General features: G+C 38.1%; 1 protein-coding gene and 1 long non-coding RNA gene across 22 annotated transcripts in view; one reads left to right on the plus strand and one right to left on the minus strand.

The window, feature by feature from the left end:
• LOC138761984 (uncharacterized) overlaps nucleotides 1–5,746 on the plus strand; it is a 34,766-nt gene extending 29,020 nt beyond the window's left edge. The window contains exon 4 of the long non-coding RNA XR_011356684.1: nucleotides 4,260–5,746. This is a non-coding gene — a long non-coding RNA (uncharacterized lncRNA). The remainder of the gene's footprint in view (nucleotides 1–4,259) is intronic.
• Nucleotides 1–19,588, minus strand: part of arhgap15 (Rho GTPase activating protein 15) — an 826,317-nt gene that overhangs the window by 152,009 nt on the left and 654,720 nt on the right. For 19 of the 21 annotated variants that reach the window (XM_069935033.1, XM_069935042.1, XM_069935032.1 and 16 more), the window contains one exon: nucleotides 16,112–16,246. The exons of 1 other annotated variant lie outside the window; for it this stretch is intronic. In XM_069935033.1, coding sequence (XP_069791134.1) covers nucleotides 16,112–16,246 — 135 coding nt within the window. Of the gene's footprint in view, nucleotides 1–3,675; nucleotides 3,765–16,111; nucleotides 16,247–19,588 lie in introns of those variants that run through there. One more of the 21 variants, XM_069935050.1, reaches the window with a different exon arrangement.

Genomic DNA, 19,588 nt, shown 5'->3' on the forward strand with positions numbered 1-19,588 from the left:
AACATGAGTTACCCTCCAATCCTCCAACACCGCATTTTAAATATTCTGCCAGGGTCCCTGCAATTTTGATACTGCCTCCCTCATGGTCCAAGGGAATACCTCGTCAGGAACTGGGGATTTATCCATCCTTATTTTCTTTAACGCAGCAATCACCTCCTCCTCTTTAATCTGTATAGGTTCCATGACCTCACTACTCATTTTTCTTACTTTCTTAGACCTTGTGCCAGTTTCTTGAGTAAATACTGATACAAAAAAAAAGATCTCCCCCATCCCTTCTGGCTCCATACAGAGCTGACTGCTCTGATGTTACTTTCATTTTGCTCTCAATTTATCTGTAGGATTTTCTTTCACATTATCTGCCAAAGCAACCTCATGTCTTCTTTTAGACTTCCTTATTACCTTCTTTCCCACTTAATATTTTTTCTTGTACTTTTATACTCAAGTACCTCATTTGCTCCTTGTTGTCTATACCTGCTATGCACCTCTCTCTTCTTAAGCAGATCACCAATATCCCTTGAAAACCATCCCATTGAAAATGATTACTGTGTTTCATATGACGACGAAAACATTGTAAATCAGAATGAAATGAAAGGTATGGTATTACTCCAGCACTTCTAAAGTTCAGTGCTATAATTTGGAAACATCCTCAGCAATTAATAATCTCTGTGATTTCAACTTTTCCTTTCAGTGCTTTCCTCTCCCACTCTTCATAAACCCCTCTCTCCATATTCATGGTCAACTACTTGAGCATTATTTTTTTACTACATGTTTTAAACATTTGTTTACCTTTGTGTCCCCAAGCTCTAACAAAGCAGTCTGTAACTACCTCCTGCCACTCCTATGCTACGTTACTTTTACATTCCAACAGCAATTCTTATTGCCTCTGTTAATCATAATTGCATTAATAACAGAATATTGGAGAAACTCAGCTGGTGAAACAGTGTACTTTATGCAGGAAAAATAAAGATATATAACCAATGTTTTGGGCTTCATCAAGGTATGATAAAAAAGTTAGTAGTTGGCCAAACAAAATGGAGTTGGGGTGGGGAAAGGGCACGATCCCAATGGCAGGAGGTAATAGGTGGATAAGTGATTGAGGGCACACCAGCAAGCAGGGGAAGGAAGGATGGCTCTGTGAATGGAGATGGAAGGGTGTGAAGAGCTAGAGGAAGGAAGACAAAGGGAAGACAGAGAGTAGGTTCGTAGAAACCAGAATAGTCGCTGTTAATACCATCCTTTTTTTATTTTAAGGATAATTACATTCCCAGTTGACTAAACTTTAGTCTTCTTGATTGCCCTTAAAATGTAGAAAGCTTTATTTTTTGAACCACTCACTCCTTTGATTCCCAAATACCAAGATAAATTTTTCCTTTTTATTATCCCTGACACACCCTCCATCTGAGCTCATTTATAATAAGACCAGATGATATTCCCAAATTTTACTTTTCTATTCTCAAAAAATCTACTATTTAAGGTTAATTCTGGGAAGAACAGTAAACTCCAACAACCTTACTGTACAACAATTAGCTTCCTTAAAGCACCTTGTACTTTCCTCCTATTGCAAGTGCAAGGAAATCACCTCACACAAAGATTCATACTATTCAGTTTTCACTTTCTTTCTTTAGTGTTCATGAACAAATCTTCCTGCCTGTCCATTTTCAAGCACTCTTTCCCTTTCACCTAGCTTTTGAATCCCCATCTCTATTTGCTTCACAACTTTTCAATAAGACTCATTATCTACTGGAGGACTGAAGTTGTGTCTTTATTTAAAAAAAAAAGGCTGCAAAGAAAATTCAGGAAACTACAGACCTGTGAGCTTAACATTAAGGATTGGCAGGTTACTGGAGAGATGGGATCTACATATAGTTGTAAAGGAAGGCCTGATTTGGGATAGACAGCATAGAAATCATACCTCATGAATTTGATTAAATAATTTGTAGAGATGTCCAAGATGATCAATGATGGCAGAGTGGAAGACGTCTTCTTTGAATTTAGGAAGGCCTTTGACAAAGTCCTGCATAGTATGATGGTTCACAAGTTCAGATCTCATGGGATTCAGTGCTGGCAGGATAATTGACTTGTATCTTGAATGTCAGGGTTCAGAAAGGCATTGTAGAGCATAGCGACAGAGTACAGGTACATAATTCCATTGAAATGATGACACAGCAACACAAGGTGATGAAATACTTTCCTTCGTCAGTCAGGGCAATGAGAACATGAGCATTGGCAAGAGGTGCAGTTCTGGTCACCCAGTGATAGGAAAGATATCATTAAGCAGGAAAGTGTACAAAAAAGATTTATTTGAATGTTACCAAGACTGGTAAATTTGAATTACAAGGAGAAGCTAGATAGGCTGAAACTTTTCTCTCTGGAGTGTTGGAGGCTAATGATGGTGGGGGAAGGAGTGGGGTGGGGTGGGGAGGACCTTATAGAGGTTTATAAAATCTCGCATAGCATAGATACATTAAATAGCTATTTTCAGTCTTACCCCCCCCCCCCCCAAGGGTAGGGAAATCTAAAATTAGAGGGCATAGATGTATGAGAAGGGAAAGATTTAAAAGGGATCTGTTAGACTAGTGTCCAATTAGTAATCTGTAAATTGATTTTACTATTCACTTTTAAATGACACAGTTCCTACATTTAAGTAGGAACAAAAACATCTACAATACATCACTGTTCAAGTTAGTTAAATTTTCTGAAAGTGAAACACACTCAGTGGATTTAAAAATTGATTATGGTGTTTTCTCATTTTCATAATCTATATGCATACACAACCAAGGTAGATTTCTGGTCTCAATTTTTGACTAGTTAGATTGTAATCAAATTTAGACACAAGTTGTGTCTAAGTTCAGTCAATACAAATTATTTACCTTGTACCCAAAGTAATGTCAGTAAAAGTCCAAATATTTGTTATTAAAGCTTATGTTTATCGGATTGAAAATATTCTCGATAGCCGGTCAATTTTCTTGTCATTTCATGCTCCAAGGCTGTTGACCCATAATCCATCTCCCATTAGCCTCAGCTCATACAAAATCCAATACTTATATCACATGGCCATTATGGACAAAGTAGCTACATGGGCCTGTTTCTGCACAGGGCATTTCTATGATTTCACACGGTAGAAGAGCTGCTTGTAATCTCAACCCAATTCTTGTTGATCTGTATTGATGTCAGGTGCTTTCGTGCCTCAAATTTTATTTTGTTCTTGTGTTCAAATTCCTCCACAAGTTCAACTCAATCTGAATCCTTATCAAATGCTACAGTTTCAAAAGTTCTTATTTTAATTCTGCTGTAGCATAACTTCAGCTTTCTTGGTCTCCAATTTTAGAACATTCTTCTAAATCATTCTATGTTTCAAAGTTCACTTCCATTCCCAAGTCTGATTTAACATCTCTTCAGTTAATAAAGTTCAGTGTGATTGACATAATTTCTACCCAATCCTTTATATTTTAGCAATCAAAACTTATTTTGGTTTCTTCTGCCTTTTCCTTCAAACACTCCCAGCAGTGCTGTTCTTTTGAATGTTGATTGCTCTCCCTGATATGGTGAGACCACTAACACTAAGATGAGGCATGACAGACTCTCAAAAACAATCCTTACAGTCTTCTCTTTGATTTGGTATTTGGCCCACATTTTATTTTCTGTTTTGGTTCAATGCTTGCTTTCCTTCCTTATGCAAACTGTATGTTAAGTGCCTTGTGTTATTTTTCAACATGACCATGTCATATGTTAATGTTGCTGTTTAAGGTCACACTTGGAGAATTCTGAAGGCAAATAGTTATATTTTAATATCAACACCATAAATAGTCTCTGTGGACAAAAAAAAGTTGATAGGATTGAATATAACAAAGCTATGATGTAGCAGTTCCATAATAGTTTCCACCACACACAGGTTAGAAACTTGCCCACATCTGATTTGCTTTAACAAACTTTTGAAAATGTTACAACTACCATTCAGGACCTTCAAGGCATGATTGACAAATAAGTTATTTTACGCATGATCTGGAACAATCTGAACAAAGGATTGAAGCACCACTTTTAATTTTAAAATTTTCAGCTAATCTTTAGACACTTTCAAACATCCATTTCATTTTGGGAAATTTTCAGCATTTTGATGGCACATCTGCTATCTGATAAATGCTGATCTGGAATGGGGGTTGGGGGAGCGAGGACATTTTGGTGCTGGCATTTTTCCGCCAGCAGGTCAATTCATTGCTCTGGGGTGCTGCACTGTCTGAAAACTGCTTATCTCATTCCAGGACCAGCTCGGGTATGGAAGATGACGCCAATGCTGTTGCATCACACAACCTGCCTCTCCTGGTACAGGAATATCACCCTTCTGTGTGAAATTGCACCCTGTCCCAGAATTTTGCCAACTTTGCTTGGTTCGGTGGGAACAGCCAGGTCAAGCTTGAAGCTGGGATATTGCCGAGTCCTCCTCACGGCAATATTGTGTCATTTCTATGTGAAAATGTCTTTTGATTTTTCTAAATGCCCGTTCATTGATACTTTTGACAATATAAAATAGAAGAGTAGAGAAAACAATTTAAGTACTGCTTCCTCCTCTGCTTTGTGGTAGTCAGATCTGAACTAGCTGGAACAACAATGAATGGAATTAAACCAGATCTGTTACAAAATATTCTGGCTGTTTCCATCACAACTTCCAACAAGAACGAGCTGTGCTACTCCTTCTTAATTTCACTAGGTAAGGGTTAAGAAAATGAGCCTTGTCTTCCATAAGATACTGTTCCAGGTTTGCAGGTCAGAATTCACATGTTATAATTTATGGAAAAACAGATTCATTGATGAAAGCTTTGCTCCATGATGTTTCCTTTATGGGTATATCTTTTAGCAATGCTCATAAAAACTCAATTCATCAACATGAATTGTTGACTTTATTGCATGATGTCATTAACAACAAGCTCACAATAGGGTGAATTTGTCACATAGGCAGGTGGTTTGAGATCTCTCAGTGATACCGAATGATATAAATTCTAGTTTTTCTGTAAATTTATGCCAAGTTTCAGGCAGTAAACACAGCTGCCTTGATTCACTTCCAGAATAACAGCTTGGAAAGACATGGAGGAGTTCTCTAAATCCACCTGAGGACCCAGCCTATAAACAAAATAATGGCAACTCGCTGATGGCTAGATAATTTGGTGGACTAAGATACTGGTCAAAGACAGAGTTCTGCCCTTAGAAATAATTCATGGTTTGAAGCCAAGTACAGGATAAATGACAAAATATGTTTTTGCTCACAGTGATTGGTGACTGTAAATAAAATTCATTTTGGCAATTGAGGTACATCAACATAAAATACTGTCAGTTTTGCAATGCCAAATCAGCATTAAACATCTGGAGAATTTTAAAAAAAGTGGGACAAATTCTGCTTTTTATATATTCAAGCTCTAAATAATCCAGCATTGCCATCAAAAAAATGAATGGAAATACCCTTCTATCCAAGACACTCAATGTGATCATTTTGTAAAATAAAATGACAAAGCTACAGAGCTGCAGAAATACAATTTTAATTGATCAGTTAACATCCTTAATGGCTTGCCCCTCTATTGCAAGGGAAACAGCAACAATTATGAAATGAATCTTTGGGTCTAGCTTTCTGCATTGTTCTAAATGCTTTACTGTGTAAGCAGTTTTTTATCTTAAGGGCTTAACATTACTTGGAACTAAATTAAAACTGGTGCTCCCCTATTAATGATAGTCTGACATGATTTTTCAAAGTTACAATGGTTCAAATCCATTTTTTCAATTTTGAATTCCAATATGTTCCTGTACTTGCGATATGCAGTATGCTACTCTCTCGCGATGCTGAACAATGGCAGCATTGCACAAAAGTATCGTACAGCATACTCCCTTGCAATGCTGATTTCACCACACTCACAGAGTCTGTAGCGATCATGCAAATAAGTGAAATTGATGAACCTGTTGCTTTAGCATCCCCACCATCCAGCAATTAATTTTAGTTCAATGCTTCAAACATTCTTCATGCCCAGTGTGCTTTCAACTGAAAATGTTAATGTTTTTTTTTCCAGTGTGGAATTAAGGTATTCAAAATTTAATTATAAAAGATGGTAGGTGTGCTATTCTTTTTCGACTTATGGTATTTGAGACTTATGATGGGTTTGTCAGAATGTAACCCCATTGTAAGTTGAGGAGCACTAGTTTAGTTCTTTCATTGACCATCTTGACAGCTCTAAAAAAAGTTCAATGGCAAGCATGTTAAATAAGTATATTCTATACAAATTAATAGCTACTCTACATATCTGTTCCAAGGAAATACTAAATGGTGAAAGAAATAACTGCAGTGCATGGAAAATATAAGAAATGATTAAAATGCAGAGTTAACATTTGTTAAGCAACCGTACAAGGAAAACCAATTAAAATGTGGTATCCACAAACTGTGATACATTCATAAACTGTGAATTCAAAAGATAATTTTCACCTGGGTTGAAATACATTTACTTAATTAAAGAAAGTAAGTCAAATAAAATATCTCCATAAAGTTACTTCCATCAAGAGATTCTTTTGACTGCAGCAACAAATATATTATGCAATAGTTATTTAACCCTTCAAGGCTTATTTGAATACAATTGTCCAAAAGGTTTAATTTTGTGCTGCACCTTGCTTAACACCTTTGTATAAAGTTCCAATGTGCAACATTTTATCTGTGTATTGTAATCACAATATAAAGACAGCTATTACATAAAACAAGACAACCCAACATGTTGTACATTTATCAAAAGGGAATTGAAACCTTGGATTTTCCTTCTTTTTGACTCATTTATAAAAGGAAAATACTGCAATCGATGTTTTTAGTTGAGATTTCTCCAACACAGAATCATTTACTAAGTCCTTTTCATATGGAGTATATAGGAAATACACATCTATAGTAATCATGATAAATATAATGTCATTGGAAGATGCAAGCCTCTCTGAAACAGTGATGCACTGTCTCAAATTTTCTCTCGGGAACTATAGATGATACAATACTTGTTAAATATACACATTTAATGAACATGTTTCAATTTTATACAAGCTTAATTTTAAATGCAGAAAGATAAATTATGAATTGTTTCTTTAAAATGAAGAAATATTCTTATATTTGTATTGATAATAAATTCTTGTGTTTCCACATAATTGGCCCCAATAAAACATTTTTTTTATTTTAATGATACCAGACCATGTTTTAATATTCCATACATATGAATTATTTTATAGTTTTGTTTGTGAAAGATAATTATTTTGTATTATCCAATAATGGCAGTCTCAGGGCAATGACTTGCACAGAAAAGTGAATCTTCATGGCTCAACTTAAAATCAGAAGAAATCTTAACCAGTATGCCATAGGATTAAATGCATAATCAGGTAAATAAATCAAGTATGGCTATAGTGAAACACTAGTGTTGAATATTTTTTCCTAAATTTGGACATACAGCACGGTACAGGCCGTTTCAGCCCACGCCACCCAAATATACCCAATTGATCTGCAACTCCAGTATAGTTTTGAACATTGGGAGGAAACCAAAGCACCCAGAGGAAACCCATGCAGACATGGTGAGAATGTACAAACTCCTTACAGTGTGGGATTTGAACCCTGGTCCTAGTCATTGGTGCTGTTTCAACATTGTGCTAATTGCTATGGTAACCATACTCCCTCTTCCTGTTTATTTCCCATAGAAAAATAGAAAGAATGGAAATTGGAAAATCACAGGACCATATTTCCTGAAAAAAGAAACATCTAGCAGAAACAAAATGCCAGAATAGTTCATTGTAATTTTCATTTTTGATTTGAACAGAGTACACATCATTATGTTTTCAATACTTCATCTAATTTAGGTGTTGAAGTGGAACAGAATCATGCAGTTATTTCAATAATTCTACACACATTGACTACATCTTTCATGAAAATTGATGCAGCTTTTGATAAAGAACTTTGATTGCTATACTGGTTCAATGAAAGTTCTGCCTAGTCAGCCTACTATATTAGGAAGGTCATGTCACTCACATTCCAGATACCAGACTCCCAAAACAGAAAAGAAACCCTTACAGACTTTGCCAGATTTGAACACCGAATGCTGGCATTGTAACAATGCCGCGGTTAAAGAATTTTGAAAAATCTGGACCTGGTCTATTGTAAAATTGAAATAATTCTAGGGCTAGATTCTGATGAAATGCACTGGGAGGAATGGTAGATATACTAAACAGAGGCAGTTTCATTGCATAGACAATAGACAATAGGAGCTGGAGTAGGCCCTTCGGCCCATTGAGCCAGCACCGCCATTTTACAGATCATGACTGATCACTACTATCAGTACCCCTTTCCAGCCTTATCCCCATAACCCTCAACTCCTTTGCCCACTAGAGTCTTATCTAACTCTCTTTTGAACATAATCAGCGAATCTGCCTCTACCACCCTCTGTGGCAGAGCATTCCACAGATTCACACTTCTCTGGGTAAAAAAATGTTTTCTCATCTCCGTTCTAAAGGGCCTACCCTGTATTCTTAAACTATGCCCTCTAGTCCTCGTCTCCCCCATCATTGGGAACAAGTAATCAGACTTCACCTTGTCTATCCCCCTGATAATTTTGTATACATCAATCATGTCCCCCCTCATCCTTCTAAACTCCATCGGATACAAGTCCAGTTTTTCTAGCCTTTCAGCATATGTCAACCCCGCCATCCCTGGAACTAACCTTGTAAATCTGCGCTGCACACCCTCTATAGCTAGTATGTCCTTCCTCAAAATTTGAGACCAGAACTGGACGCAATACTCCAGGTGAGGTCTCACCAGGGCCCTGTACAACTGCAGAAGGGCGTCTCTGTTCCTATACTCCAATCCCCTCTTTATGAAAGCCATCATGCCATTTGCCTTCTTCACAGCTCTCTGAACCTGCATGTTAGCCTTCAGTGACCGGTGAACTAGTACACCCAGATCCATTTGCACCTCCCCCCCAACCTGTCCAAGACCCTCTGCATTTTCGTGACATCCTCCTCACACCCCACACCGCCACCCAGTTTACTGTCATCTGCAAATTTGCTCATGTTATTAATAATCCCCTCATCCAAATCATTTACATAAATTACAAACAACTGAAGACCCAATACCGATCCCTGCGGCACTCCACTCGTCACATCCTGACATCCTGAAAAAGACCCGCTTACTCCATTGCATAGTCTGGCAATGGCCAAGATATTTAACCAGGAGAGGGTAATTGACCAAACACAAAATTCCACTATTTAAGACAAAAATCTTCTTTCTTAGAAGCCACAATTGAACTGGCATCTTTGGATGAGAATGGTGGAAAGCAGTTTAATAGTTTGAGACTGCTTAGTGTGTAATTTGTATAATTATTTAGGATTCTTATTTCCACTATTGCAAAGAAGGATGAAAAGCGATTGATTCCAAATGACCAATGCCCGGGAAATTAATGAAATACAAAACAATTTCAGCCCAACACCAGGCAAAAAACAGCTTTCTTTGCCTATGTAAGATGTATGTATATTATGGCAGCAAATCCAGGAGCCAATTTTCTTTTATCAAATTCAAACCATACTGATACTGTTTCAGATGACAAATTTATTGTCAGAGAACATGGATTACATCACATACAACCCTGAGATTCATTTTTCTTTGGGCGAGGCAGAATTATAACTTATTTGTAGTGCAAAAAAAAACAACTGTACATAGCATAAACAAATACTGTAACAGATAATGAATGTAAACAAAATGACAGAGCTATGCAGAGAGAATTAAAAAAAAACAATAAAGTGCATAAGTAAGACTCCTCAAATGAGTCCCTGATAGGAGTCTAATGGTGGAGGCAGAGCAGCTGTTCCTGAACCTGGTGGTACAAGTCCTGTGGCATCTATACTTCTTTCGTGATGACAGCAGTCACACAATTTATGTTGGGTGATGTGGATCCTTGATGATTGCTGCTGTTCTCCAAACGGCATTGTTCCCTATAGATGTTCTGGATAGTGGGGAGGATTTTTCCTGTGATGTCCTGGGCCGTGTCTTCTACCTTTTGAAGAGCTTTACACTCAGAGGCATTGGTGTACCCATATCAGACTGTGAAGCAGCAGGTCAGCACACTTTCCCCCACACATCTCTAAAAATATGCCAGGGATTCTGGTGTCATACCAAACCTTTACAAACTCCTCAGGAAGTAGAGGCACTGACGTTTTTTCTTCACCATGCCATTAGTGTTTTAGGTCCAGGAAAGATCCCCAAGAACTTAAATTTGGTCACCCTTTCCACTGTTGATTCCCCAATGATCACTAGATTGAACACTTCCTGCTTTCCCTTCCTGAACTCAACAGTCAGTTACTTGGTTTTGGTGACATTGAGTGTGAGGTTGTTGGTGGTGCACCATTCAGCCAAGTTTTCAATATCCCTCTGTGCTGACTCATCACCTTTATACAAGAATTTGTATCATCGGTAAATTTGTAGATAGTATTTGAAATCTTTGAGATCAGGCCTTAATTCTATCTCTGCTGTCAATCAACAATACCTTGACAAAGGGCTCAGGCCCAAATCATTGATGACCCTTTCCTTCCTATGGATACTACCTGACCTGTTGAGTTTCTCCAGCACATTTGTGTATCACACTTGCCATACTACAATGCTGTTTAAACTTATCGAGGAAATGATCTTGTTGTTTCACTTGTTGTCTATGTTACTTGCAGCATATCAAAATGTCATACTTTAAGTGGAAGATACTTTACATAATTACTAAGAATTGATGAGTGAGGTGTCAGTGAGAGAATTGCATTCAGTTCTGAATTCTAGAAGGTTGGTTTTTGAGGGTCTGAAGAAGATTTACCAAATTAATACTAGCACGCATGAGGAAGCATTTGGTTTTGAAGGGCCAAGCAAGAAAGACTGAGAGGTTTAAGTGAACAGTTCTAACTTATGAGGGTTCAGTGGTATTATGAAACTTCTGGACCTCTACATGGAGGTGAAAACATTGATTCAACATCATTTGAGGTGAGAAGCAGTTGCAAGCTGTTAAAAAATGTTTTTTTTGACAATGGGTTATTGGGGATGGTGAAAGCAGTTTCAATGCTAACCTTCATAAAAGAATTTCATGAAGAGGACAGACGCAGGGATGTGAGGTCAGGACAGACGCAGGGATGTGAGGTCAGGACAGACGCAGGGATGTGAGGTCAGGACAGACGCAGGGATGTGAGGTCAGGACAGACGCAGGGATGTGAGGTCAGGACAGACGCAGGGATGTGAGGTCAGGACAGACGCAGGGATGTGAGGTCAGGACAGACGCAGGGATGTGAGGTCAGGTCTTGGAGAGGCAGTATTAATGTGTCAATGCAGATATTTAGGTATCAATGCAGATTCTTCGTTCAATGTACAATCCTGCTGGAAAACCTTAATAGGCCACACAGCATCCATAGGAAGCAAAGGGTAACCAATATTTTGGGTCTGGATCTTTCGTCATGTATGTGTCAGGAACCTTATTGCACTGGACCCCAGCATCTGCAGACATTCTAATTTAATCAGATTCTTTAAGACTTGGTTGATAAGATGTGATTTTTCTGTCATTTTATTGTTGTAAACTGAAAGTTGAATGATCTGAACACTGGACAGATATTAGGAATCTGACATTTTGTTTGGTCCCCTTTAAGATGAGTGCCTGCTTTGCCTTCAGAAACTCCACTACAAACTCCCATCAACTCTTGCCAATTCCAAGCTTGCTACTCCAGCTGACCTCCTGCCCCAACACAGAGATCTTCTACTCTACCTACTCTCATCTGCAGACTCCATACTGTAGCTGTCAAATGCACACCTGATCCTGATTACCAATCCACACATTATGACACTCCCGCCTCCAAGCCAACTAATCTGTTTGGAACATATTTCCTATTATTTAACCTATTCTGCTGCCAAACACTCTCAGACTTTACAATTCTCCTGATTAGTCTTATCCTTTGAAAAATCAATCCCAGCTAATGCTTTCAACTACTGCTCTTTATTTAAACATCTTATTTCTCACCAATCTCCAGAAGTTGACCATTGCCTCAATTGGTCTACCAATTAGCAGAATCAGAATTTATTGTCATGAAGTTTAGTGTTTTGTGACAGCATCATAGAGTAAACATTCATATTATAAACATTTTATGACATTATTATTAAAAAAAGTAATAAAATAATAGTACACAAAAGGCAGTGTCTATGGTTCATTGATTATTCAGGAATCTGATGGCAGCAGGGAAGAAGCTGTCCTTGTGCCATTGAGAGCTTGTCTTTAGGCTCCTGTACTTCTTCACAATGGTAGCAGTGTGATGAGGGCATGGCCTCGTGGGGGTCTTTGAGGATAGAGATTTTATTTTAAATATAAAGACATTGCCTCATGTAGATGTCCTCAATGGAATAAAGTGTGGTGCCTGTGATGTTGCAGGTCAAGTTAACAACCCTCTGAAGTTTATTCTTGTATTGAGAGTTGGTGCCTCCATACCAGGCAGCAATGCAACCAGCCAGAATGCTTTCCACGATACACCTGTAGAAGTTTACGAGAGTCTTCAGTGACAAACGCAACTGACTCAGACACCTCACAAAATATAGCCGTGCAAGCCTTCTTTGTGATTGCATCAATGTAAAGGCTCCACATCCTTGGAGATGTTAACAGCCAGAAATTGGAAGTTCTTGAGCCTCTCCACTACTGAGCCTTTTATGAGGACTGGGTCGTGTTCCCGACTTCCTCCTGAAGTCCACAAGCATATCCTTGGTTTTGCTAACATTGAGCACAAGGTTATTGTCGTTACACCATTCAATGAGCTCAAAACACCAATCTTCTTTCTCAACTTTGGCTTCTTTGCTCAACATTTCTGAAGGGTCTAATGTACCCGATTACCTGTGTACTCGGCATTGATTAAATACACAAAGAGTTTCTTTGATCACCTATCTTTAGTAACGCAGCATAAGGACTTGAATTAGTATCAACAGTAGGCCATTCAGCATTCAAACCAATTTATCCATTTAGAAAACTCATCACTGATGTAATCATCACCTCAGCTCTGTATTCTCATTTAACCAGAGTAATTTTTCGCTCACTTCCTTTTCACCTTTCCACCTCCATCCTATAAATATTTGCAGTTTCAAAGTCTCTTGAACTTTAAAAAAAAAGACATCCTTTATATTTGATTGAAATGGATGACCCATTCTTTTTAAATCAGAGATGCCTATTTCTAGACTCTCCCTCAAGGGAACATACTTTCCACATCCATCTTGTCATGACCACTGAGGATCTGGTATGTTTCAATCAAGCACCCCCTCCAAATCTTCTGAACTCCATAGGATAGATTCTTTATTTTTTTTTTTTTTTTCAAATGACAATCTATGCTTTTCAGTTATTAATCCAAAAAAACCTTCAATTAACTACTTCAAACACTTAAAATCCTTTCTTAAATTCGGAGACCAATACTTTACACAATACTTCTGTCTTAATTTCACCTGTGTCCTTTAACTGAAACAAATCCTCCTTATTTTTACATTCAAATCCCTCAGCCATAAACAAAAATGTTACATTGCAGACCAACAGCAATAGAAATTCACCAAGAGACTGTTATTGCTTTTCGTTTAAAACAACATATTAATAATTACTAATAATAGAACACATTCATTAAATTAACCCCAATTGTGTGTGTGTGTGTACAATTCTGGGAAATCATTCCCAAAGTTCAATCTTAAAAATACTGTGTTGAAATTCAAATTTTTAAACTGATGCCCAGAAGTAATCACAAAGGAGGTGGGAAAGACGGAGTGACTGGACTGCTGAAAACTCACAAATCCTTGTCAAGTTTCTTCTGAGCAATATCCTTTTGGATGAATGGTTGTCACAACTCCCCTTTTCCTTGCGTAGGAGAAATCAAATGAGTGAAATTCATGATGCTTCCAACGTCCTGGGATAGGTCAGGTGAAATGACCATTACTTTAGTTATGACACAATGCATCAATTCTTCTGCTTTCAAAACCGAGATACAGATCAAGCAAAGTGACCTTTCCTTTATTCATGGTGATTCAATAATTCCCCTGATAAGGAGAATCAGCCGAATTGTCCATTTCACCAAGAGCCATTCCACCACTGTGTTTATCAGATGGCTGCTGGTCAAATAATGAAATCCTGTTTCTTAAACTGTTCCACTCTCATGACTCTCTTACCACCTATTTTCCTGGATAAACAACCGTTTTTCCTTCTCTTCCTCCAGAGTTTATAGTCAGCACTTCATGGTGCCATCCATTCTCATCACAACTGTGAATGGCTGCAGCCTGTATTAACCCTTAAAGTGACAGTCACACTAAATGAAATGTGATTGTATAATAATATCTTTCTGTTAGCTTTCCAAATTAGCTTTTGTGGCTGCAGATGCATCTTTTGTGAATCATACTGATTTACTGGTGCATATCAGTGGTCTGCAATTTTTCAACATCAAGGAAGTCGGCTTCTTTTTTTAGTTTTCTGATTGAATTATTAATTTTAATTTTCTCACATTCAAACTTTAAAGTTCATACATGACATCCTGTGGACCAAGCAGAATTTCTACTCATCTGCAACTGTAAGCTGTACTCAAGAAAAATGTATACACAAGATAAAAATGTGAACAAAGAAAGAAATATAAGCAAACTCCATTCACTAATTCTTTGTTTTCACTATATTTTTTTGTAGTCTTTGTTTGTCCTCAATAGCTTCCTTATGCCTTCTTTCTCCTAGCTGTTCATTTGCTGCTGAATCTATGATCAAAACTTATGTGGGCTTGCTCAACAAATTCCAAGTATTCAATCTTTTAACTTTTAGCATAACATATATTTATCTTCAATATATAAATACAATATTCATAGTATTCAATAACTTGACTGACCAAAACAGAAAATAAAACATGCTTAGAGCTGTGACAAGTGTTGTTTTCCTTCACAAAGCTAACCAAGTGAAAACTTTAATAAATATTAAGCAATGTTCTACTACTTGATAACCCCCTTCCCCAGTCTGGGTCCATTGTTTCCATCTCTCCTTTACTTGCTCCCATTGTCAATTTTCTCTCAACCATTCACTCCCTGACTCCACCATGCTCTCCAGCCTTACCTGTCTCTCCACCTTGCTCATCTTTATTCATGCAATGCTCCATCATCTTTTCTCCTCTCCCTTGCCCTTTCCCACCCAGATTTCTGTTTACTATTTCCTCTTGCCACTTTGGTTGTGAGAAAGGGTCCTAACCTAAAATGTTAACTGACCACTTCACTTCATGGTATGCATTGCTGACTACCAAAGTCTTCAGGGGAACTTTGGAGCACAGGACTCCTTTGCTCTCATTTGAGAGTTGAGGTTGCTTCTCATCAGCAAAACACCCTGTACATCAGAGAAGTTGATGGAAAACCAAGGCATAGCAATTATGGATAGCAGAATCAGACCAGCCTAATCTGAGCTAATATTGGGGTCCTTTACTGAGGGCCAAATAAATTAACGTGCCTTATAAATTAAAAATAAAAAGGATACATTTATTCTATTTTGATTTGTGGAGTCTAAGACTCAATGACAATGACTTAACTTCAGCTCATTACAATTGTATATTTTATCTCTTTTCAAACCATGTGTTCAGACATAATTCTTTCAAAGAGCCGAAAGGAAAAATATTTGAATAAACAAAACAAAAATTGCCATTCTTGGTTTGAACAAGCAAGACAATTTGAACATGAGAATCTCACCGAGTAACTGAAAAACGAGAAGTGGTGAGTGTAATAATTAAATTGATATTTATCAGTATTCTGAAACTTCTCGAAGAAATCAGCTTATTGACGTCAGGATAAATTGGCTGCACGTTTACGTGGAACAGCTTGGAAACTTCAGTGTAAAAACAATACATAAAATACAATAGTTTACTAACAAAATAAACTGCTGTCATGAATATTAAAAAAAAAGCTCGGAATAAACAAAACTACATTTAGGACACTGATTTATGGGTTCCATTCTGTTTGGAAATTTTAAAAATATATATATTAACCTCATCCTGTTAAGTGGCAGAGTGCAGAATAGCAAATTGCTCCTTTAGTGCTCTGAGGGTTAAATTAAAATTGTATTGCACTTACTTATGGCGTCTACAAATTGATCAAAAAAGCCGAATGGAAAAAGTGGCTCAGGCAGCTCTCTGAAAAACATCTTTAGTGCTCCGGTGACAACGTGAATGTCCTCCCACTGGCTGTCATCCAAATTCAGCTTCTCTTCTGGGAAAACATGAAGAGAAATGGAACAACTGGTTTTAATGAAACAATTACAAGACACTAATTATTATGTTAATGTTTGCCTACTGTTATCAGCAACTGTTAACAGCCTCCTGCACCTAGAGGTTTAGAGCTGTGTACTATTCCACAGAAGTGCATATTCAGTTCAATACCATCTGCAGGAATGCAGTGTGCACTCTCTCTTTCTCACCCTCCTATACATGTACACACACATACAAACAAAAGGACATAAAGGCTCATGCTCATGACTGAAGATGTCAGATGCACTTATACCCATAATGCTTTTGCTGAAAAATTAACAGGGCAACTGAACATCATTCAGAGCTATTAGCATTCAAGGCTAAAAGGGGCTGTGAAGTGGTAGCAACTGCTGGCTGAGCTGAACTCATGGGACCGGCCTGCAGGCCTTGCAGAGCCAACATGAGACATATGCTAAACATGGCAATTGAAAATGAGCTATTACTTTACATGTGTCAACCCTGCCACGTACAAGGGAATTAAAGATAAGTCCCTGTCTTTGCTCAAATTCAGTGCTAGTTGGTAATGTATGGAGTTGCTTAATGATGGTTCCTTTCCAATAAAAACCCCCTGCTTCAGCAATATGTACTTAAATAATAATGGAACAGGTATGAAATTTTGTCCCAGCACTTAAATAACAAGATTGGTGTTAATGTAAAGGTTAATGTAAATGATTCCAAATACCTGCATGCAGGTTTTTATATCCAGGAAATAGAAAACACAGTATATAAATGTAAAGAAATTTCTGTCTGGCTGTATTTAAAATTGCCATTTAAAGTTGTTTCAAATGATACATATTGACACAAAATTGCATTATCCAGATTGTCTTGTGAGTTAAATCTCAAACAAAATAAATTGTGTTGAAGGTGAAAGTATGTCCAGAAATACAATGGCATAATGCAATATTTCTCCCATGATTTACAATTGAAGTTTTTTATCCCCCCCCCCCAGCATGAAACATAATGATTATTTGTAGGTTGTTTTGAGTCATTTGGAAAATTTGAGGGTGGCACTTGGTTGTGTGATTCACCTTCATGATGCTCACAGGACTTCTTTATGGGGGGGGGGGGGTGGTTAGAAAATAGCATAATTCCCTATGTAGTGTAGGGGAATGTACCACCTGCTTCCGAGCATGCTAGAGATTGGGTACTCCTGAAACAATATAGTCAAACTAGCATGGCACCAGACTAGAATGCTTGCCAGATTAGATAATCTTTGGGTAGCTGCCATTCCCTGCAATATACAACTCTTTCCCACCAACCATTGCAATCTCTGGTCAAGTAGTAGATTGACCAAGCAGTAGCCTGTCCCCCACCCATCCCTGCCCCAACCCCCACCCATCCCTGCCCCAACCCCCACCCATCCCTGCCCCAACCCTCACCCATCCCTGCCCCAACCCCCACCCATCGATGTGATCTCCCAGGATTGTTGTCTGAAGAGGGCACATAAAATCACTGAGGACCCCACTGGTTCTTGCTGCTGACAGATGATTGGTCCTCCAGGTGTAATCGATTGTTAGATCTGCTCACAGGCAATACTGATGCGTTATTGGTCTGAGCAGGTCACGTGATCGGGCCCTCTATCGAAAAGCCACACATGGAGCCTGTTTGTCCTTTTTTTTGTTGCTGCCTCAAGACCAGCACTGAAGTTCAGGCTGTAGGCCATGGAGGGCTGATTGCAATAGCCCATTCCAGATCCTGTGCTGTGGTTGATGCTGGAAATCAGGTTCATTTTACATACTTGTGAGTTGTAATTAATTCATTGTTGTGCTGTGCCTGTGGGTGGATGGGTATTGTGTGTTTAACCCTTGCATTCCTAATCAGGAGTTCAGAATATTTGGCAATGATTTACTTGCATTCATTGTGTAGTAATTTGTTTGCTATTCTGGTTGGTCTGTGTGTATGTGTATGCTCTATTGTGAATTCTTCTGTCTGTAAATAAAGCCCACTGTTCGTTGATAACATGTGTCCAGTCTTGATTCTCTCTGAACCTGTCAAACCTATTCTTGATCACAACATCTTGAAACTGTAAACTTTCAATAGCCCTAATTTGACAAGTTGAATGTTGATACTGGCCTAAATTCTTAATCTCCATAGCTTCCCTTCAAATAAATAGCAAAAACAAAAATGACATCTCAGTTAAATTATGCAAGACTTGAAACTCAGACTTGAAACACCAACTGCCTTTTGCTTTTCATGGATGCTGTATGAACAGCTGAGCTTCTCCAGCACCTTTATGTTTTGCCACGGACACTGGCATCTACAGATTTCTTGCTTATGTCTATATCCCGATCAACCCTTTCAATCAATTCTGGTCTGATTTGGACCACCTCTTTCACTGAATGCAAGACAAATTTCTTCTACTTCACACAACTTGTCCATTTCTTGACCATCCTTTAAACAATTCTGGTCAGTTCAACTTTCAGGAAGTCTAACCTCTTCTTTCCTTCACAAACATATGGCTAATTTCCCATTCCTTCTTCCATTTCCACCAGTGAGAATATAAGTTTAAAATGTTGACTGGAAGAGAGAAGATAGCTGCAATCTTTTCTTTCCATTTTCCAATTCCACAAGGTTTGAGCTGATAAGGCCCTCCTTATTTTGCAAGGTACTAAAAGGCTATTAACCATTGGATAAGAGTCACAACCCTGATTAACAAATCCCAAGAGAATTCTAAGAAGCGTGTACTTATATGGAGCAGTCGTTCAAAAGTTCTGGAAACCTAGGAGTTCAGACGGTTTTAATATATGACTTGTAAGCCATGAGGCTTACTCTCTTGGATTAGTCTAGCTACTTGTGGCAATGTTTCTTGCTGTAATGGAATTCTTAGGCTTTGAAAATTGATTAAAAGTTTTGTTTTGCAGCTGTATTCATTTGTTATCAAGCAATCTCCAGTTCACTTTAACACCATAGGATAGATACATTTGGGCCTGTAGTTGGCAACTCTCTGAGCCCGTGGAATTAAGCTGTTAGCTGAGGGACAATGAGTGATATGATCATTGGTTGTTGTTATTGCATGATAAAATAATAAAATGGTGCTGAGATTTCCAGGTGAAAAGACCAGATTTGTAATTTTCTTGGAGCAATCTTATTGGGTTACTGTATAATTTGCTGATACGACATCTGCTTTTTCTGTGGACCAAGGCTCAAGCATTCAATTGAAGCAGTAGGCCCTTTCAAACTGCCAGGCAAAATGGGGTTAACCAGGCAATTTGCCTGGTTAGTGCCCAGTTATGCGGCAGTTAGAAAGGGTCCAACTCAGTCAACATTATCAGAATCCATCTGGGTCCCTGACCTACTTCAGAGG

This window comes from Narcine bancroftii, chromosome 4 (assembly GCF_036971445.1).
Source record: "Narcine bancroftii isolate sNarBan1 chromosome 4, sNarBan1.hap1, whole genome shotgun sequence".
Taxonomy (NCBI): domain Eukaryota; kingdom Metazoa; phylum Chordata; class Chondrichthyes; order Torpediniformes; family Narcinidae; genus Narcine; species Narcine bancroftii.